At 47.0% G+C, this 16595-nt stretch overlaps 6 protein-coding genes across 6 annotated transcripts; 2 read left to right on the top strand and 4 right to left on the bottom strand.

Moving 5' to 3' along the window:
- Window positions 1-1774: 1774 nt before the first annotated feature.
- Window positions 1775-2202, bottom strand: BKA55DRAFT_544610 (uncharacterized protein; the record flags this gene model as incomplete). Its single annotated transcript, XM_046190730.1, has 2 exons — window positions 1775-1961; window positions 2042-2202. 2 exons carry the CDS (start codon window positions 2200-2202, stop codon window positions 1775-1777), a joined length of 348 nt encoding a protein of 115 aa, XP_046043932.1.
- Window positions 2203-3714: 1512 nt separating this feature from the next.
- Window positions 3715-7453, top strand: BKA55DRAFT_147055 (glycosyl hydrolase family 65 central catalytic domain-containing protein). Its single transcript, XM_046184925.1, has 4 exons — window positions 3715-3915; window positions 4025-5764; window positions 5817-6104; window positions 6164-7453. The coding sequence occupies exons 1-4, from the start codon at window positions 3904-3906 to the stop codon at window positions 7256-7258; spliced, it is 3135 nt and encodes a 1044-aa protein (XP_046043931.1). The 5' UTR covers window positions 3715-3903; the 3' UTR covers window positions 7259-7453.
- Window positions 7454-8509: 1056 nt separating this feature from the next.
- On the bottom strand, window positions 8510-9207 carry BKA55DRAFT_742745 (uncharacterized protein; the record flags this gene model as incomplete). The annotated part of the gene is made up of 3 exons (XM_046201516.1): window positions 8990-9207; window positions 8793-8930; window positions 8510-8743 (listed from the first exon to the last, which is right to left on the bottom strand). The coding sequence occupies exons 1-3, from the start codon at window positions 9122-9124 to the stop codon at window positions 8510-8512; spliced, it is 507 nt and encodes a 168-aa protein (XP_046043930.1). The 5' UTR covers window positions 9125-9207.
- Window positions 9208-10654: 1447 nt separating this feature from the next.
- BKA55DRAFT_523807 (cytochrome P450) lies at window positions 10655-12134 on the bottom strand (the record flags this gene model as incomplete). The annotated part of the gene is made up of 2 exons (XM_046188668.1): window positions 10655-11919; window positions 11975-12134. The coding sequence occupies 2 exons, from the start codon at window positions 12132-12134 to the stop codon at window positions 10655-10657; spliced, it is 1425 nt and encodes a 474-aa protein (XP_046043929.1).
- Window positions 12135-13393: 1259 nt separating this feature from the next.
- BKA55DRAFT_598268 (uncharacterized protein) lies at window positions 13394-15044 on the bottom strand (the record flags this gene model as incomplete). The annotated part of the gene is made up of 6 exons (XM_046196214.1): window positions 13394-13540; window positions 13598-13790; window positions 13839-14012; window positions 14065-14257; window positions 14356-14470; window positions 14529-15044. The coding sequence occupies 6 exons, from the start codon at window positions 15042-15044 to the stop codon at window positions 13394-13396; spliced, it is 1338 nt and encodes a 445-aa protein (XP_046043928.1).
- Window positions 15045-15297: 253 nt separating this feature from the next.
- On the top strand, window positions 15298-16490 carry BKA55DRAFT_695686 (uncharacterized protein; the record flags this gene model as incomplete). The annotated part of the gene is made up of 4 exons (XM_046200184.1): window positions 15298-15322; window positions 15374-15521; window positions 15575-16306; window positions 16361-16490. The coding sequence occupies 4 exons, from the start codon at window positions 15298-15300 to the stop codon at window positions 16488-16490; spliced, it is 1035 nt and encodes a 344-aa protein (XP_046043927.1).
- Window positions 16491-16595: the final 105 nt, after the last annotated feature.

Below are 16595 nucleotides of genomic sequence, written 5' to 3'. Positions count from 1 at the left end.
ATCCTGTGCCTTCAATTGCCAAAGCGGCTTCAAAAAGCCTCATCCTAGTAGAGTTCTTATTGATTATCGAAATAGTAAAGTCGTAGGCCTTCTCACATTCAAGTTAGCTAAGTCTCTCACCGTGCTTTTCTCTTGCTTCGCGACATCACAAGCTGTTCCGACTTGCTGCGTTGTTGGACTCGCTGGCGTCGACCATTCATTGTTGCCATTGTAAAGTGCAATCAGACGCTGTTCTGAGGCTTTAATCACACTATCAAAGCAGAGGGGCAATATCCCGGAGGGGCTTGTGTTTCGTGATAATTCTATAACGGAAGGCTCGAAACACTAATGTACACAGCTTGTGGCTCGTCTCACAGCCTTGCCAGGATTTGCTTGAGGCTTAGTAGAGGCATACAAGGCAATTCTAGGCTTGGGAAAGGCATATGCTTGGTAAGCAGGGTATGGCTTCAGCATAGAATTGATGAGTTCCTTGACACAATGCACCATGGCCTTATTCTGCACTGCAACAAAGTAAGGGCTTGGAGACAACATGCATTTGAAATTGCTCTCGTGTTGGTCTGATATAACCAGTGCCTCCATTCTCAATAGACACTCAACCATAGTAGGGTTTCATAGTGTCATCATAGAACATCCACCAAGCCTCACCACGGGTAACATTCATTCTCATGGTGCCCGAAAGCCGGAGGCAAATGTGAAAAGAAGGTAACCCTCTCTTTGCTATTACAGGAGCCAATACTCACATACTATCACCGAAAACTTCCCATGGGTTCTATCTCACCCACCCTTGAGTACACACTGCTGTCCAATCCATTCTGCAATAACGGCAGCTGAAACTTGAACTCAGCCTATCTCGCATCCAGTTCCATCCTCACCAAACTCACCCCCCTAATAAGAAGCATAGCCAGCTATGATGGCGAGGACAATCAGGATCACGGCCAGCGAGACCCATTATTCCGGATCTGAAACATTCATAGAAGGGTCAAAACAAGAACGATTAATATATGAGCATGTTAATGCGGTACTAATATAAGTTTAACTGACCGTAAGTACAATAAAAGCCAAAAGATGATGCATATACTGTAAATTCGCGGTCGCAATCGTGCTTGAGCTTGCAGGAGTAAGTCAATAGTCTAAAATCTCCTCTTGTCAAGAGTGATTCACAGCAGTATCTTACAAGTGCTTTAGATCAACCGAGATTGAAGAACTAGGTGCAAAAGAATTGGGTCGAATCGAGTGGTGTAGGTGACAAGAAACCAACAATAAGGCGGTAGTAGAACGGAAGCCTTTTATAAGCGCTCTGTTGTCCTAATCACTGAACCTACTTACCTCGTTAGTAGTGTCATCGGACAGGAGAGTAGGGTCAATTTAATGAGATAATATGTGTTTATCACAGGATAATCGCGTCGCAGCGAGCTGTTGTTGCCCTGGCATTTGCTCGTCATGTGAGCCAGCAACTCTTATGCACCCAATATTTTAAACTTGAGTTAGCATGATGTGGTTTACGATATATCGAATCGAGAGTCGTGGCACAGCCAATGCCTACCATATCGTCCTAGTTATGATGCTATGACGGCGGCCGCATAGCTTTGGATAATAGACTTATGTTCGCATTGAAGAACCTGCCTGGCACATTATTCTCGAACACGTCTGCCCGTCTGTGACTGAGTATATGGTTTTTAAACTTTGAAGCACGAGACTTACACAATAGTAGTAGATATGGCGTGCTTGCTGTTAAATTCGGAACCCTCGGCTTCACCAAAGCTGGAAGAAATCCTCAAGTTTCTTGTGACTCGGGATCCAGGTCAGGGAGAATAAGAGAAAACGTCATCTGACTGGGGCTCGGGGCTTTGGCCCAGGAAGGGTTGTAGCTGGAGAAGCCTCCGGTTTCCATACGAAGGACGAGGGAATGCGAGGTGCGAACTATGGATAGCCTTATGCCGTAATTATCCCGTCCTCCCTGCCTGGAATAACAGTGTAATTAGGGCACTTCTCCTTTATCGTCTATTTTTATACCTTATCTATAATATAAGCTTTAACACACCTCTTTTGCAGTGGTTCCAGTGGGCAGAAATAGGCATATGGGTAACACTCCCCCATAACAGCTGCGGTTTCCGTGACATTTGAGCCTGGCTGGACGTTCTTAGCAGCTTGCTCAAAATTAGCCGAGGCAATTATTTGCCGAGATTGGCCCATGTATGACATCGGGATGCTCCGTAGAAAACGGTATAAACGTCAAATGTGAAACTTTCGCAACGGCATCCCTTTGGGCCTCGTGACCAATCACCGCGAGATAATACCCTTTGTCGTCCAGCTTGAACTCGGTGTCATACTTACAGCCTAGCCGGTTAGCTCCGTTATCGACAACTGGGAAAGGCTGTTCTAGGACCGAGTTGCACCAGGACCAATATTGCACATCGGCTTCATTTGTTGTCTAAGGAGTTGGGAAATCTCTTTTCGAAGACCTGGGAGCGTGGGCCTCGGATGATAGGAACATGGTTGTTTGTTGCCGGCTGGGCGGTTGCAAATAGGTATGCTGTTTCTCCGTTGGCTTGGACGTTTGCGTCGCCGTAACGAAGAAATGTGACGTTACCCGAGGGAGGAATATCTACATCTGGCAGTTGGTTGATCGGGCCATGTCCGGCGCATAGAGGTAGAATCTTGGACTTGCTGCCGATATAGACAGTGACAACGGGTGGCTGGTTCTCTGGTCCGTCCACGCACGTACAGGAAGAGGCACTTGGCGAACCAGAGCAACAGACCCATCGTCTGCCAACGGCCTTTTCCTCTCAATGCACAACGCCAAGCTGACCCGAACCGCGCCAGAGCAACAACGAATCTCTCGTTGGGTGTGACGGGTGCTAGCTGAGCTCCGGTAAGGAGTGAGGTTCGATCTTGTCAGCTGGCTTACTGGGTCCGGCTCAAAGCAACATCCATGAAGAGTGCGTCTGGAAGAGCCAAGACTATCCAAGAAAGAATGGTGACGGGGAAAAAAAGTCCAGTAAACGAAACCTGGAACATGCTGGACCTTGGTTGTCCTTTGGTCGCACCCGGCCCTGACTTCTCCCAGAGCTCTGGCAGGTCAACAGCAAGCTAGCCAAAAGGCCTACCTTTATCTTTGGGCTCGTGAATAAAGGTGATAATCACACGGCTTCTCGCGTCGATAGCCAAGCCTTGAAACCTTTTTTACTTGTCAATAGGGGCTTATAAAGGTCAGTCTGTTGCCAACCCGACTGGCCGGATCTAAGTCGCCTGAAAGATGAAGCCAACGGATGCATTGCGAGAATGCTCAGTATGTGTTTCTCCACCCTGGCCATGCATTGTATTCTGTTTGGGGGACCATACAACATGGCTTTCGCGAGATTAGCATCTAGACATTAGCAGCAGCTACCCATCTCCTGGCCTAATGTAGTGTATTTCTCGAGGCAATTCGGATTAAGATTCTTCTTGATGACATCAATTCGCTCATGCATCACCAAAATGTTCCCCTGCAGTAACATCATATTGCGGGGATGGGTGAATGCCGCTTACTCCGGATCATCCATCGATCATTGCAAAATGACATAATTTGCCTGATTCGGGAAGTGATGAGCGCCAAGCTCGGGCCGATTTTCCAACCTTGAACAAAAGCCGTTAGCATTTTTCACGACTTCAGAGCTAATTTGCGGGGTTTCTGGGATTACCTGGATATTGACATGATCTAATTACTGGTCTCTGGTTTCCTTGCCAGAGTTTAAATATATTTATTATCCTACTGTAGACCTTTCACTTTTGGCAATCTTCATTTGCTTGCCAGTGTATTTCATGCATGTTATCTTATCTGCACGAAGCATCATCACTTTAAAGGTCCTGCTGTAAGATCTATATTTTGCTAAATATATAGCATGAATTGATGTAACCAGCACCATGCTTTCCTCGGTATGTAAAAACAAATTGTTTTTGGATCAGCAATTCATTGAATACCTTCTGCTTATGATAATTCCCCATATTGTCGAATATAATAAATATACTAATCCTTGCGATGTAGCACATAAATTATGTTATTTTCACACTTCTCTACTCTTCTATAACACTCGCAACTGGTACTCAGGACCAGAACCGCATTGAGAAAGTTTATCAACGTCATAGTAGATCCAACCACTCAGCCAAAGCCAGTGACAACACCTACAAGACATCTTTCCCTGGAGTGACATGGGACAACGACAATTGGCTTCTCACCACAACCAACCTCGAACAAGGCCATTATCAGGCTCGCGGTTCAGTAGCAAACGGCTATCTGGGAATCAACGTTGCCGCCGCCGGTCCCTTCTTTGAAATTGATGCTGACGAAGAAGGTGGAGTCATCAACGGCTGGCCGCTCTTCTCAAGACGTCAGACCTTTGCTACTATTGCCGGCTTTTACGACGCACAACCAAAGACAAACGGAACCAACTTTCCATGGCTCTTGCAATATGGCTATGAGAGTGTCATCAGTGGAGTTCCGCACTGGAGTGGACTTATTCTCGACCTGGGAGACGATGTGTATCTTGATGCGACAGTGGATAACCGGACTGTTCATAACTTTACGTCGATCTACGACTTCAAGGCTGGAGTTTTGGAGTGGTCGTACACGTGGGAGCCAAGGGGTCGGAGAGGTTCTTACCAGATCAACTACCGCCTGTTTGCGCACAAACTCCATGTCAACCAGGCCATTGTGGATCTAACGATTGTCCCATCCATCGACTCCGAAGCGACAGTTGTCAATGTCATTGATGGATACTCGGCAGTGCGGTCAGACTTTGTCAAGTCAGGCGAGGATAAAGACGGCGCCATATTCTCAGCTGTACGACCAGTGGGAATCGCCAACGTGACCGCCTATATCTACGCTCAAATCAACGGATCAAAGTCGTTGGATCTGTCCCATCGCAGCTTGGTGCATAGAAAGCCTTATGTGCACACCAATGAATCGTCTATTGCACAAGCCATCCCTGTCAAATTCTCAGCTGGGGTCCCTGTCCATGTTACCAAATACGTAGGAGCCGCCTCTTCCGACGCCTTTGATGACCCGGAAAAGACGGCAAAGGAGGCTTCACGTAAAGCGCTGGAACAAGGGTACGAAAAGTCTATTTTGTCACATGTCAAAGAATGGGGGAGTGTTATGCCGAGTGATTCTGTGGATAGCTATGCTTTCCCCAAGAACAACACGCTCCCTGACGATGAATACATTATCGACTCTGCCATCATTGCAGTCACCAACACCTACTACTTGCTCCAGAACACAGTAGGCAAGAATGCAATCAAGGAAGTCTCAGGAGCCCCCGTCAACATTGACAGTATCTCCGTCGGTGGACTTACATCCGACTCATATGCTGGTTTGATCTTCTGGGACGCAGACCTCTTCATGCAACCCGGTCTCACAACATCACACCCAGAAGCAGCTCAGCGTATAACAAACTATCGCGTGGCCAAGTATGACCAAGCCAAGAAAAACATCGCTACCTCATTTGCGGGCTCTCAAAACAAGACCAAGTTTTCGGAATCAGCGGCTGTGTATCCGTGGACGAGTGGACGGTTTGGTAATTGCACTGCTACTGGTCCTTGCTGGGACTACGAGTACCATTTGAACGGAGACATTGGGATATCTTTGGTGAACCAGTGGGTCACGAGTGGTGATACCGACTTCTTCAAGGAGACGTTGCTGCCAATTTATGACTCGGTGGCGAATCTGTTCACCGATTTGCTCAAACCTAATGGATCATCGTGGACTATCACAAATATGACTGACCCGGTAAGCTGAATTAATTGTGTGCCTTCAGTTTTAAATGCTGATGATTGAACAGGACGAGTATGCCAACCATATTGACGCAGGCGGATTCACTATGGCACTAGCTTCGGAAACATTGATCCAGGCCAACAAGATCCGCCGACAGTTTGGATTGACAGAGAACAAAACCCAGGATGAAATAGCCTCTGATGTGCTCTTCATAAGAGAGAACGGTATCACTTTGGAGTTTACGACTATGAATGGCAGCGCCATTGTAAAGCAGGCTGACGTGGTGCTCATGAGCTTCCCTCTGGGTTACAATGATAACTACACGGACCAAAACGGACTCGACGATCTTGACTATGTAAGCTCACCTGCGCCATGATGTACACATACAAATTCTAACTCATATGCCCTGAACAGTATGCAAACAAACAGTCTCCTGATGGCCCAGCCATGACCTGGGCAATTTACTCCATCGTAGCTGATGAGCTCTCACCCTCTGGTTGCTCTGCGTACACCTATGCACAGTACTCCTACAAGCCTTACACACGACCTCCTTTCTACCAGCTTTCTGAACAGCTGGTCGACAACGCAACCGACAACGGTGGCACGCATCCTGCATATCCCTTCCTCACTGGCCATGGAGGTGCTAACCAAGTGACTATCTTTGGTTACCTTGGCCTGCGACTCATCCCTGATCAAGGTCTCCACGTGAACCCGAATTTGCCGCCTCAGATTCCGTATATAAAATATCGAACGTTTTATTGGCGTGGTTGGCCTATCTCGGCTTGGTCGAATTACACGCATACCACTATCTCTCGACATCCAACGACTAAACCTCTTGATGTTGCGGATCCTCGGTATGCCAATAAAAGTATCACGGTTTATGCTGGAAAACAGGGGGACTCTGCACTTCACCACCTGTCATTTGACGAGCCTGTCGTGATCAAAAACAGGCAGATAGGCAGTGTCAACACAGTCCATGGCAATCTCGCTCAGTGCCGACCAGTACAATCTTCCAACTCCTACGAGCCGGGACAGTTCCCTCTTGCAGCTGTTGATGGAGCTACTTCCACGAAGTGGCAGCCGTCAAAGGCCGCTGATGTCAGCTCACTAACTGTTTCTCTTGCGAAAAAAGACATTGGATCTATGGTTACGGGTTTCTACTTTGACTGGGCCGATGCCCCCCCTGTCAACGTCACTGTTCTCTTCCACAACGAAACCATTCATGACCCGACAAAGGCGTATGGCAAGTCCAGTCAAGACCCCGGATATGACGTTGTTATGTCGATAAAGAAAGTCAAACTCTCGGACCCATACAACGCAAAGACCGATAATCTAGACGCCGTCGTTATGCCTACAGGAAACACTACCAATATTACTCTGGCAAACCCTGTTCCATTATCTCGATATGCCACTTTGTTGATCGCGGGGAACCAAGGTCTGAATGCTGTTGATGCTAAAGCCGGGAATGGTACCGGCGCTACAGTCGCCGAGTGGGCAATCTTGCACTGAAGGATGTTGGGGGATACAAAGGATGGTGTCCAATATGGGGCTCAATAGCGGCCTTAGGGAAAGGATGACAACGACTGAAGTTTAGTCTAGACATTCAATTGTGTATTCAGAAGAAAAGTGGACATATCAAATTTCATGTATCTTTAAACCATCTTGATCACCAGAAGTGATTAAGTGAAGCGATCGTCAACTCCCGACCCGCTAACTCCACCAGCACCAATGTCATCCGCATCTTCATCAGAGGCGTTTTACATAAGCTTGGCGGGGCCAGAATCGCTTCATCTGAAGCACTGAATCTTGCTATGCTTATCCGTCAATGAGGATTGACCTGGCTCAAGTTTGAAACGGCGAGAACAGCAGAATCATGGCTTCTCAAGATAACTTTCATTATGTGTCCACCTAAATTTACCCAAGTGTTTTTGTTATTGAGGATAGATGTCCTAAGTTCTCTTGCCTGCCCTTGCGGGGAAGTCAAGAAACAATTTATCCGACTTACATATTACATCTGCGTCTGTGTGTTTCATCTTTGATGCGATGGTATCAATTCGTGACTCAGATCACTCAACGATGACAGGAGTTGTTGCAGACTTGGAGGAGTGATCTTGAGCCTACGATGGGGACTTTGTGGTTTTGAACCGGCTTCGATTGGTCCTGTTCCTGATGATTGCTATCCACGCCACATCGTGCCAAACAGTCGCCGACCTGCTCCTTGTTGTGTTCATCTATAGAGATACAATGCCGAAATCTCAGAGATAGACAAGGCGAGACAAACAGACTTGGGACCTCCCTGCGATTCCGAAATTCTCGACTATAGAACAAGTCTTGGAGAGAAACCATAATGCGAACAAATAGTAATAAACTAATTCTACCTGACGTCATTTATATACCAGTGGGGCAGGGGACACCCTTGGCTGCTGGTAGAAGACTTCACTTTACTGTCCTTACAGAGCAGGTTGTTGTTGTTGCCGGACTTGAAGGTGGTTGTGAAGCCAATGAATTGGCTTCGTGCTTAAAGGCCTCCAAACTATGCACAGAATTTATTATAGCTATATCGACATTCTCAAACCGGATTATGCGTCTCGTTCAGCATTTTGGGCACCGAGGTTAAACTCTTGTTACCTCACGAGCGATTCTTTAATAAATTCACCAAGCAAGATTCTGTAAATTGAGTAAAGAAGCGAATTTTTAGTCCCAAGCCTCCCTCTCGATCCCAAGACAAGAACTAGATCAAGCTACATTGCAACTTGTCCTTCAAGACTTGCATGTATCATATGGTGGATTAGGCTTCTGGCATGCACACGGCCCATTCGGGTTAGCTTTGTCGATTCTGCCCTTGCCACGGCCTTGGTCATGACAGTCCTTGTTACAAACTTGATCACTAGCAGCCCCGTGGCACTCAACCGCGTAGTAGTACTTCCAAGGGTTAGTGCCACTCTTGAATCCGCGTTCCTGGCAATATGCATCCATTGCCTGCTTGTTGGCCAACTACAGAGGGGTTAGATGATATCTAGGTATTGAGGAGGGGAGGACATACAATGCAGTAGCAATGGTGAGTGTCAGTCCACTTGGGACTAAAGTGGTCGTCACAAGGGAACTGGTCGAACTTGCACGCTGCGTATGAGTCGCCACAGGCAGGGGGGTCGTTTGGCCCTTGAGTAGCGGGTGTTTTACACTTGGTATTGTTAGAAAATTGATCTGCAGGAGATGTACTGCCACTTGGATATTTCTTACCATCGGCCTAGGGCATGTGCTATCCCGGGCACTGAGATGATTCGGGGACCCATCGGGGGCGCGAAGTTGAACCCTTCGGTCTGCGGACACAAGAGTCGCAGTCGCAAATGCAGAAATGAGAGTGAAGAGCTTCATGTTGACGATGCCGGACTTGATTCAGTAAGGCTAAAGAGCTTGTAGTTAGTGAATAAATGCAGTGGAAAGTGCTTGTTATATGTACTATCTCTTGGTAGAGGAACAGGAGAAAATGTTAATGCAATTTCTTACCTGTTTATATATTAGAAATAGCGGTAAAGAAAGGTTTAGTGTATAGGAAATTAAAACTATATTTATAATAGCCAATATTATGCACTTATAGGATAGAGTTCTAAACTACTGGGATAGGTAGAAACTCTATAAGTGCCGAACAATGTGGCCCGGACCATCGGTGCCGAAAAGCATAAATGACATGATACATTATCGACTCACCGCTTTCCAAGCCAGTTATGTATGCATTTCAGACTGACTGCCGGAATTACAGATGGAAGTATGGATTATTGCCTTGTTCTCTTACTAATACACCCAGGGCTGTTTGACTTCACCCTCCCAGACTAGCCAGACAGGCACCAAGCCTATTAAGTCCAGCTTTGAAGAGTAAGTCCGAAGATATGAACACATCAGACTCGGTTCATTCTCCATTGCGAGATTATTTCTTATTTATTAACTATCTTGGCATCTTGGCATCTTTGCTCTCTCTTTGCCCTTGCTTAATCTCACAGATGTCCTCGCAGTCCCTAAGATGGTATTGATGGGGGCGAAAAGACAGTCGTATGGGTAGCCGAGTACCGAAATTGCGTTTTCGTGCACGCGCGCACCAAACCCAATGTAACTAACCGTTCTCAACAAGTTCGGTTGCGCTCTGTTAACAGTGCCGCAAAGCTCGATACCATTAGCTATTTCAACGATTTCAAATGCCGTTATTACTTCCCCACATACTGCGCACATAAAAGCCGGCAGATACTTAACAGATCGCTTCTCAGCGTCTGATCAAGAGAGCGTCGCACTTCGGTAGTTCTCCCAAGGGTAGCTTCTGTAGTCCTCTCTTACTACAAGGCCAAGACGCAGTGAGAGTATTCCAGAATCATTCTCAAGCTACCTCGGAATTGGACAGGTAGTGTTTTTACTGAAATCCCTGGATCCGCAGTGACATTAATACCCATAATAGAGAAGTGCAAGATACAAAGTTCCTAATCCTCTCCAGTGCCGAAGCTCCATTTAACGACAGTCTTGGGCGACTTATTTGTCGCCGGCCAGTTGGGTTGGATCTGGGTAGGAAACTTATATGGATTCTTGACGGCCGCATTTTATATCAGCCTCGATGCGTAAGATACAGGTAGACGATGTTGGCACTATGTGGCGTGTCTAAACAGGTTAATGTAGATGAGATATACTATGACGTCTACATAATAATTGCGTAGATAGAGCTGTGTTAGAGGAATTACACTCTTAGAGGGGAAGAGGGTTTTAGAATGAAAAAAAGACAAGTTTAAGGCCCACGAAACGGAGAAAGACCCTGACAAGCGAGTTAGGAGAACAATTAGTTATAGACACCTTCGTAGCCTACTTTTATTATTATAAAATTCATAACTACCTCTGTCTCTATCTTCCCTTCCCACTAACCCCTTTCTACTTCACTCGAGGCTTGACATATGCAAGCACCCCTGGCTTTTCCACCATGGAAGTAAACCTATCGCATGCGTCAGGCGATGCAGAACCAGATGCAAGCTCAAAATCAAAATTCCGAAGAAGATATGCCAGAACGATGTGGATTTCTGCATAGGCCAGAGGCTGACCGATGCAGCTGCGGCGTCCTTTGGAAAAGGACGCCATGTTTTGTTCCATCGCCGCGCAGTCGCCGGTGAGCCAGCGGTGAGGGTCAAACTCATCAGCGTTCTGACCCCAGTGCTCTTGGTTCCGGTTCATCGTGTAAGCCGACATGCCCACGATGGTGCCTTCAGGCACTTTCTTGCCATCGACGAAAAGTGCGGCGTGGCTAGGGACGATACGGGGGAGCCTTCCAGGTACAGCGCTGGCTATACGCACGCTTTCCTTGACGGTAGCGTTGAGAAGTGGAATCTTCTCGAGCACCGGCAGGTTAGGGATGGTCTTTGCATCGGGTATGTTCCTGGAGAGAGCCTCCACAAGCTCGTTTCTTATAGCTTGGTGTTTAATGATATGCCAAAGGGCGACTGTCAAGGTGTAAGCCGTTGTATCTGATCCTGCAGCAAGGATGTCAGTCGCTTCAGCCACCGCCTCTTCCTCGGAACAGCTATTCAACGCAGCATAAACCACCGGTCTTCCCACATCAGGCTTATTTCTATAAGAGTATAGAGCCGCCATATTTGCCTCTTGCAGTTGAACAATTGACCGCCCTTCTTTGCTTACTCGCTTCGCAATCCAGGCTGGAGCTGATGTCACAATTGCTCTTATAACCGGCCGGTAGCACATGTGCCAGATGTTTTCTCCGAAGGCATCGAAAGGTTCGAGATAACTTCCAAAGAAATCGTCATCTGCCGTTTCAACTTGGTTCAAGCACGTTCCGGATGCGTAGTCTGAGATGATATCTACCGTAAGGCACCGGAAGGCGTTGTAGAGGTTGACTTTGAAGCCGGGCGGTAGCTTTTGGAATCTCGCGATGAGGGTCGCAACTTTCCCCTGTATCAGATCTTGTACATTAAGCACGCCACCACGGGAGAAGTAAGGATTCAGCAGTTTTCGCCGCTCCCTGTGAAGACCATTATCGGTTTCTACAAAAAGACTGTGAGGGGTACCGAAAGCGGCGTAAAAGTCTCCGTTTTTCGGCCAGGGGTCGTTCTGGCTGTATATCTTCTTGTACAAAGACACATCGGTGATATGCAACTCGTTTGGCGCAATTCTGATAGCATGGGATTCTGCGAATGCGGTTAAAAAAACAAGGATTGTGGTGTCGGGTGTTGGAGGACATACTGTATTGATCGTGAAGCCTTTCAAGTATTGGTTCAATCCGCCCACTGAGTGTATTCCTGTAGATCCAATTCTGAGACAGAGCCGCCTCTTGTGGACCTGGAAATTGGGCCAATGGATGAAAGTACAGGTTGTATACAGTAGTATAGACTTTCCATAGCATACTGAAGATGAGGACAACAATAATGACCATGAAATGAGGTGTCCATGGCTGCAACACAGTAGGAAGAGTAACTTCTACTCTCTGTATTATTGAAGTCCAGACGTCATGTACTGTAATTTGTCCGTTAAGAGCGTTCATGGTTTGTTGATTATTGAGAAGGGTCACAGTAGTAGAACTGATTGAGGCTGGTTTTCAATACTACTCTTTAATTTTTTGCTAAGGAATTAGAAAGATATAATAACAAGATCTGCCAAGTCTAAGGCGGGGTAGGTCCGCGACTCCAGTGCAGGGTAAGAACGCATGAGGGCGTGATGCAGATCAAAGTGAACGGGCAATGGCTTCATAACAGCTGCAACCCATGATCCATTCTAAGCCATTATGATTTGCTACAATACCCGACCGGCAAAAAGTGCCGCTGCCGCCGAGGAAGACAGGTTAGGATCTGCCAATGTCCCGCCTGATACACGACTTTCTTGGAACTGGCAACCCGGCGGGGCCGCTCCGACGGGGTAAGGGGTTAAATTTTATCAGGGCAGATTGAGGAGGTGGAACAGTGCCTTGCCACCTTAGTCTATTCAGTGTTTTCTTTGGCCCTGAAGAAAGCTTGATATATGGAGGGGAATATGACTGTCGGCGAGTCCGCCGCTGGTCAGTTACATCGTCTTCGACCACTGAAATCCCGGTTTGGCCTGCGGGTGGGCACACGTCTTTCAGGGACATTGGGATAGTAAACAAGAAGCAATCACGTTAGGATCAAATGCATAGGTAATAATGTAACTCCCGTTTAGTCACCCTCAGCTTCACCGCTCAAGTGGGACGTGTATCAGGAAGTTCTGAGCCATCTTAGTAGATTGGTGATTTCGCGAGCCGATATGATAAGGAGTTTACAGCATTCTTCCTTATATTCGTCGTTGGTTGGGTATCTGTAGTTTCCGGTCCAGATCCCGAAAACTAAGACTAACGGGAGCGCTGCTATACTTGCAAAGATAAAATTCAAGGTGGCAAACGACGTTCATCGCACGAGTGACTATAATGAATAGCTTAGTTATTTGACTGAATCTGAGGCAAGCAAATGGTAGTTCAGTGAACTCATAGATGCCAGGATGAAAATAACTACTAGCCCTATATCTATTCAGATAATTCGAAAGATGTGATAATTACAACCTGTCTTCCTTAGTGTGACTGGCGGCCAAAGCAGGCTAAGAAAACCATTTCAATCGCCTTGAATGGATATAATTACCATTGTGTGAGTGTGACGGCTAATCCTTGAACTCCGGTGCGTCGTCAACAACAGGCTTGGTGCGCACAAATCCGAGGAGTTTTGATACCCAGTTCAAGATGATTATCAACGGGGCCACAATCAACAGGCAACCAAGCCTCACGTAAAGCTTATCACTATCAAATGGCTGCGAAGTAGTCTAGTTAGCCAACATTTAAAAGTCCACTGCGCAGGGGCTGCATACCACCACAGTCGTGCCACCGCTCTTCTTCACCCATCCGAATGCTCTGGGAATCATCTCTGCCTCGTACGATCGGAGCAGTTTTGCGACTGTCTCCGTAGTTGGTGTTTTGCCAGACTCCGAGACCTGCGAAATCTCGATCAATAAAGGGAGTAGAGTTGCTATATCTCTCAAAGCCTGGTTACCACCCATGCCTCTATTTTCGTCATTAGTAGAGTTTCTGGTCGTAAGACAGGGATCCTACCGTGAGGTAAGCATGGGGTGGATAGCATCCCCCATAAGCCAGACACGCGGATGTCCAAGGGTCTCATCATTCGAATTCTTAACCGTTGCTCTCCAATCGATAGATGGCCCTGTTCCTACTCTGGGCGTGAAAGCATAGAAGTTTGGGCCCTTGATAAGATTTAGAATCTCATGGCTATTGAATCGTCAAAACCTGGAATTTAATCAAGGGAATCGGATGTGCTTACTATTCGGGCGCCCAATTCTTGATGCTACTCTTACAGAAATCCCATTGCTCCTCGGCAGGCTTGGTAGTGAGGCCCTCGGGGACAGTACTTGTAGGTACGAAAAGAACAAACATAACGGACGACATGGTATCATCAAATTTGACTGAGGGTTTGGTTGTATCTTCCTCAGCCGATTCGCGGTCTGGGAGATATGCTACGGATAAGTCAGGTTTGTTTCTCCTTTTGCTTTTGGTTCCTGGTGACTTGCCACAAAAATATAACGCCTTGTTGTCAAAGTCAAGACAGGCGTACGGTGCAGCTCGGGCTTCCTTGCCAGATATTTGGATGTTGGCAGGTCAGCTTTGAGTACAAAGTTGGTATGAGTTTTGACTGCCTTGATGTTATTCAACCCAAGCTTCTTGTTGATCTACTGAGACAATTAACAATTATCAATTAGATGCTGCTGAGCTCATGGTTTAACTCGCCTTGGAATGACTCCCATCAGCTCCGATCAGTATATCAGCAGTGTCTGAAGAACCGTCTTTGAACCAGACACGAACCAATTCTCTACCCTTGTTGTCGGTAATGATTTCATATCTGTCGAACTCCTTGTTATAATGCATCCTGCCTGCATCATAAACAGGATCGGCAAGCGCATCACGAAGAGTAACCCGATTGATGGGAGCTGACTTGCTGTACGTTGGGAATTTGGTAAAGTCTAAAAGAGGCTTGAAATCACTGCCATAGACGACTGGGGCGGAAGAAATCCTGCCACCTGATTTGCCAAATTTGGAGATAATTTTGTCGACGTGTTCCTTGTCCAGACACGCACGGAAACCTGCTAGGGCATTCGCTTCCATTCTGATCTGGTATCCTTCGCGTTTGACGTTTCTGTCTAGTCGTTCATAGACTGCAACGTTGACATCATGGCGAATGAGTCCGTTTGCGAGAAGACTTGCGCTGAGTCCGGCACCAACGATGATGACTTTGAAAGGAGACATGGCTGCATTGAGATGATGGACAAACAAAAACAATGGATGAGTTTACTCTTTTGGAGTAGCACTATTTCCGCACTATGGTTTGGAACCTGTATATAATAATAACTTGCTCTCTGCATGCGGTGGGGTACCGCCGACAACGATCAGAGAGGGGGAAGGGGTTAGTACTTTTTATTGTATTTACTCCGCCTGATCCTGGAGGCGACTGGGATCCCCTCGTGAGAGAGCCCTTTATACACAAGTGTACGGAAACAAAATGGCAGCGACAATCGAGTGGTTCGGTATTAAAGACAAGCACAGACTGTGAATAAACAATGACTGACCATGATCAGGAGCCACGCCATATCGGCTACAGACCAATGGCCTCACGATATTCCTTGATACCTGGCTAGACAAGCCGGCAAGGATGCCGCGGTATCTAGAGCTCGCCGATGTTAAAGAGGCGGATTACATATTCATCTCCGACTCGCACTTTGATCAGTACGTCGAATAACCATTGAGAGGACGTCCCAGTTTGTGCTGACATATTCGAGTCTACCCGGCGCCGATGTCATTACCAAAAGAACAGGTGCCATAATCGTTGCGAATGGAGAAGCAATCAACATCATGCGTGAGGCGGGTGTTCCTGAGAAGCAGCTTCTCCCAGTCGGCGGTGGCGAGAGAATACCCCTCTTCACCAAAGAACTGCATGACAAGGCTGCCCAAGGCCTAGTAGAGCTTGAACAACGACCTCCTGGAGCCCCAAAATCACCCCATCCTTCGCTCGCGGTTGCAGCTGTACACGTATGGCCTTCTCTTCATGCGTTTCTGCCCGAAGACCATCCAGAGATAATGGACACAGGCGTTAGATATACTGGAGCCTCAACTGACTTCATCTGCACCTTGAACATCACAATGGGAATGAAGCATGGGCTTCTTCGTTTGAAGGATGTTATTCCCGAGGATAAGATTAACCAAGATACGCAGGCTTTTATCGACTACGTCGGTGACAAGAATAAGAACCGATTCTCCCATTACGACGGCGGTCAACTCATGTTCAACACCTTGACGGAAGGGCAGGTTCTTCTCTGGTCTGCACATTTTGGGGGCTATGAAGGAGTGTTGAGAGACTTGAAGCCGCGGCTAGATGTAGGCATTATTGCCGCTGCAGGCTGGGCGAATTTGAATGGGCGGCCGTTCGACGGCTCTGCTGCTGAATTTCTAGTCAACATGGTGAAATGGATTGGAGAGCCTAAGAAGATCATACGGTGCTTGCATGACAAACGGTGAGCTATCCTCCGTGGCTATTTACTCTGAAAGAAGATGACTGATCTCGATAGCCTGGTGAAACCTTTTAGGGTCGACACAACCGCTGCAACAGCGGCTATTAAAAGAGAGACACAGTCTGCTATACAAGATTTAATCCCTGGGCAGAAGTACAAGGTATTCGATCGAAGTTTGACAGAGTAGATGCCTGAGCATGAGCATATCTCTTTAAGGTTCTTTTTATTAGCTGCCTCTAAGGCAGGCCTAATAGCTAAATTAAGGTTATAGCTAGTTATATAATAGGTATAA

The sequence above is a fragment of the Fusarium redolens genome (genome assembly GCF_020744475.1).
Source record: "Fusarium redolens strain MPI-CAGE-AT-0023 chromosome Unknown BKA55scaffold_19, whole genome shotgun sequence".
NCBI lineage: Eukaryota > Fungi > Ascomycota > Sordariomycetes > Hypocreales > Nectriaceae > Fusarium > Fusarium redolens.
This window is presented reverse-complemented; position numbering and strand designations above follow the sequence as displayed.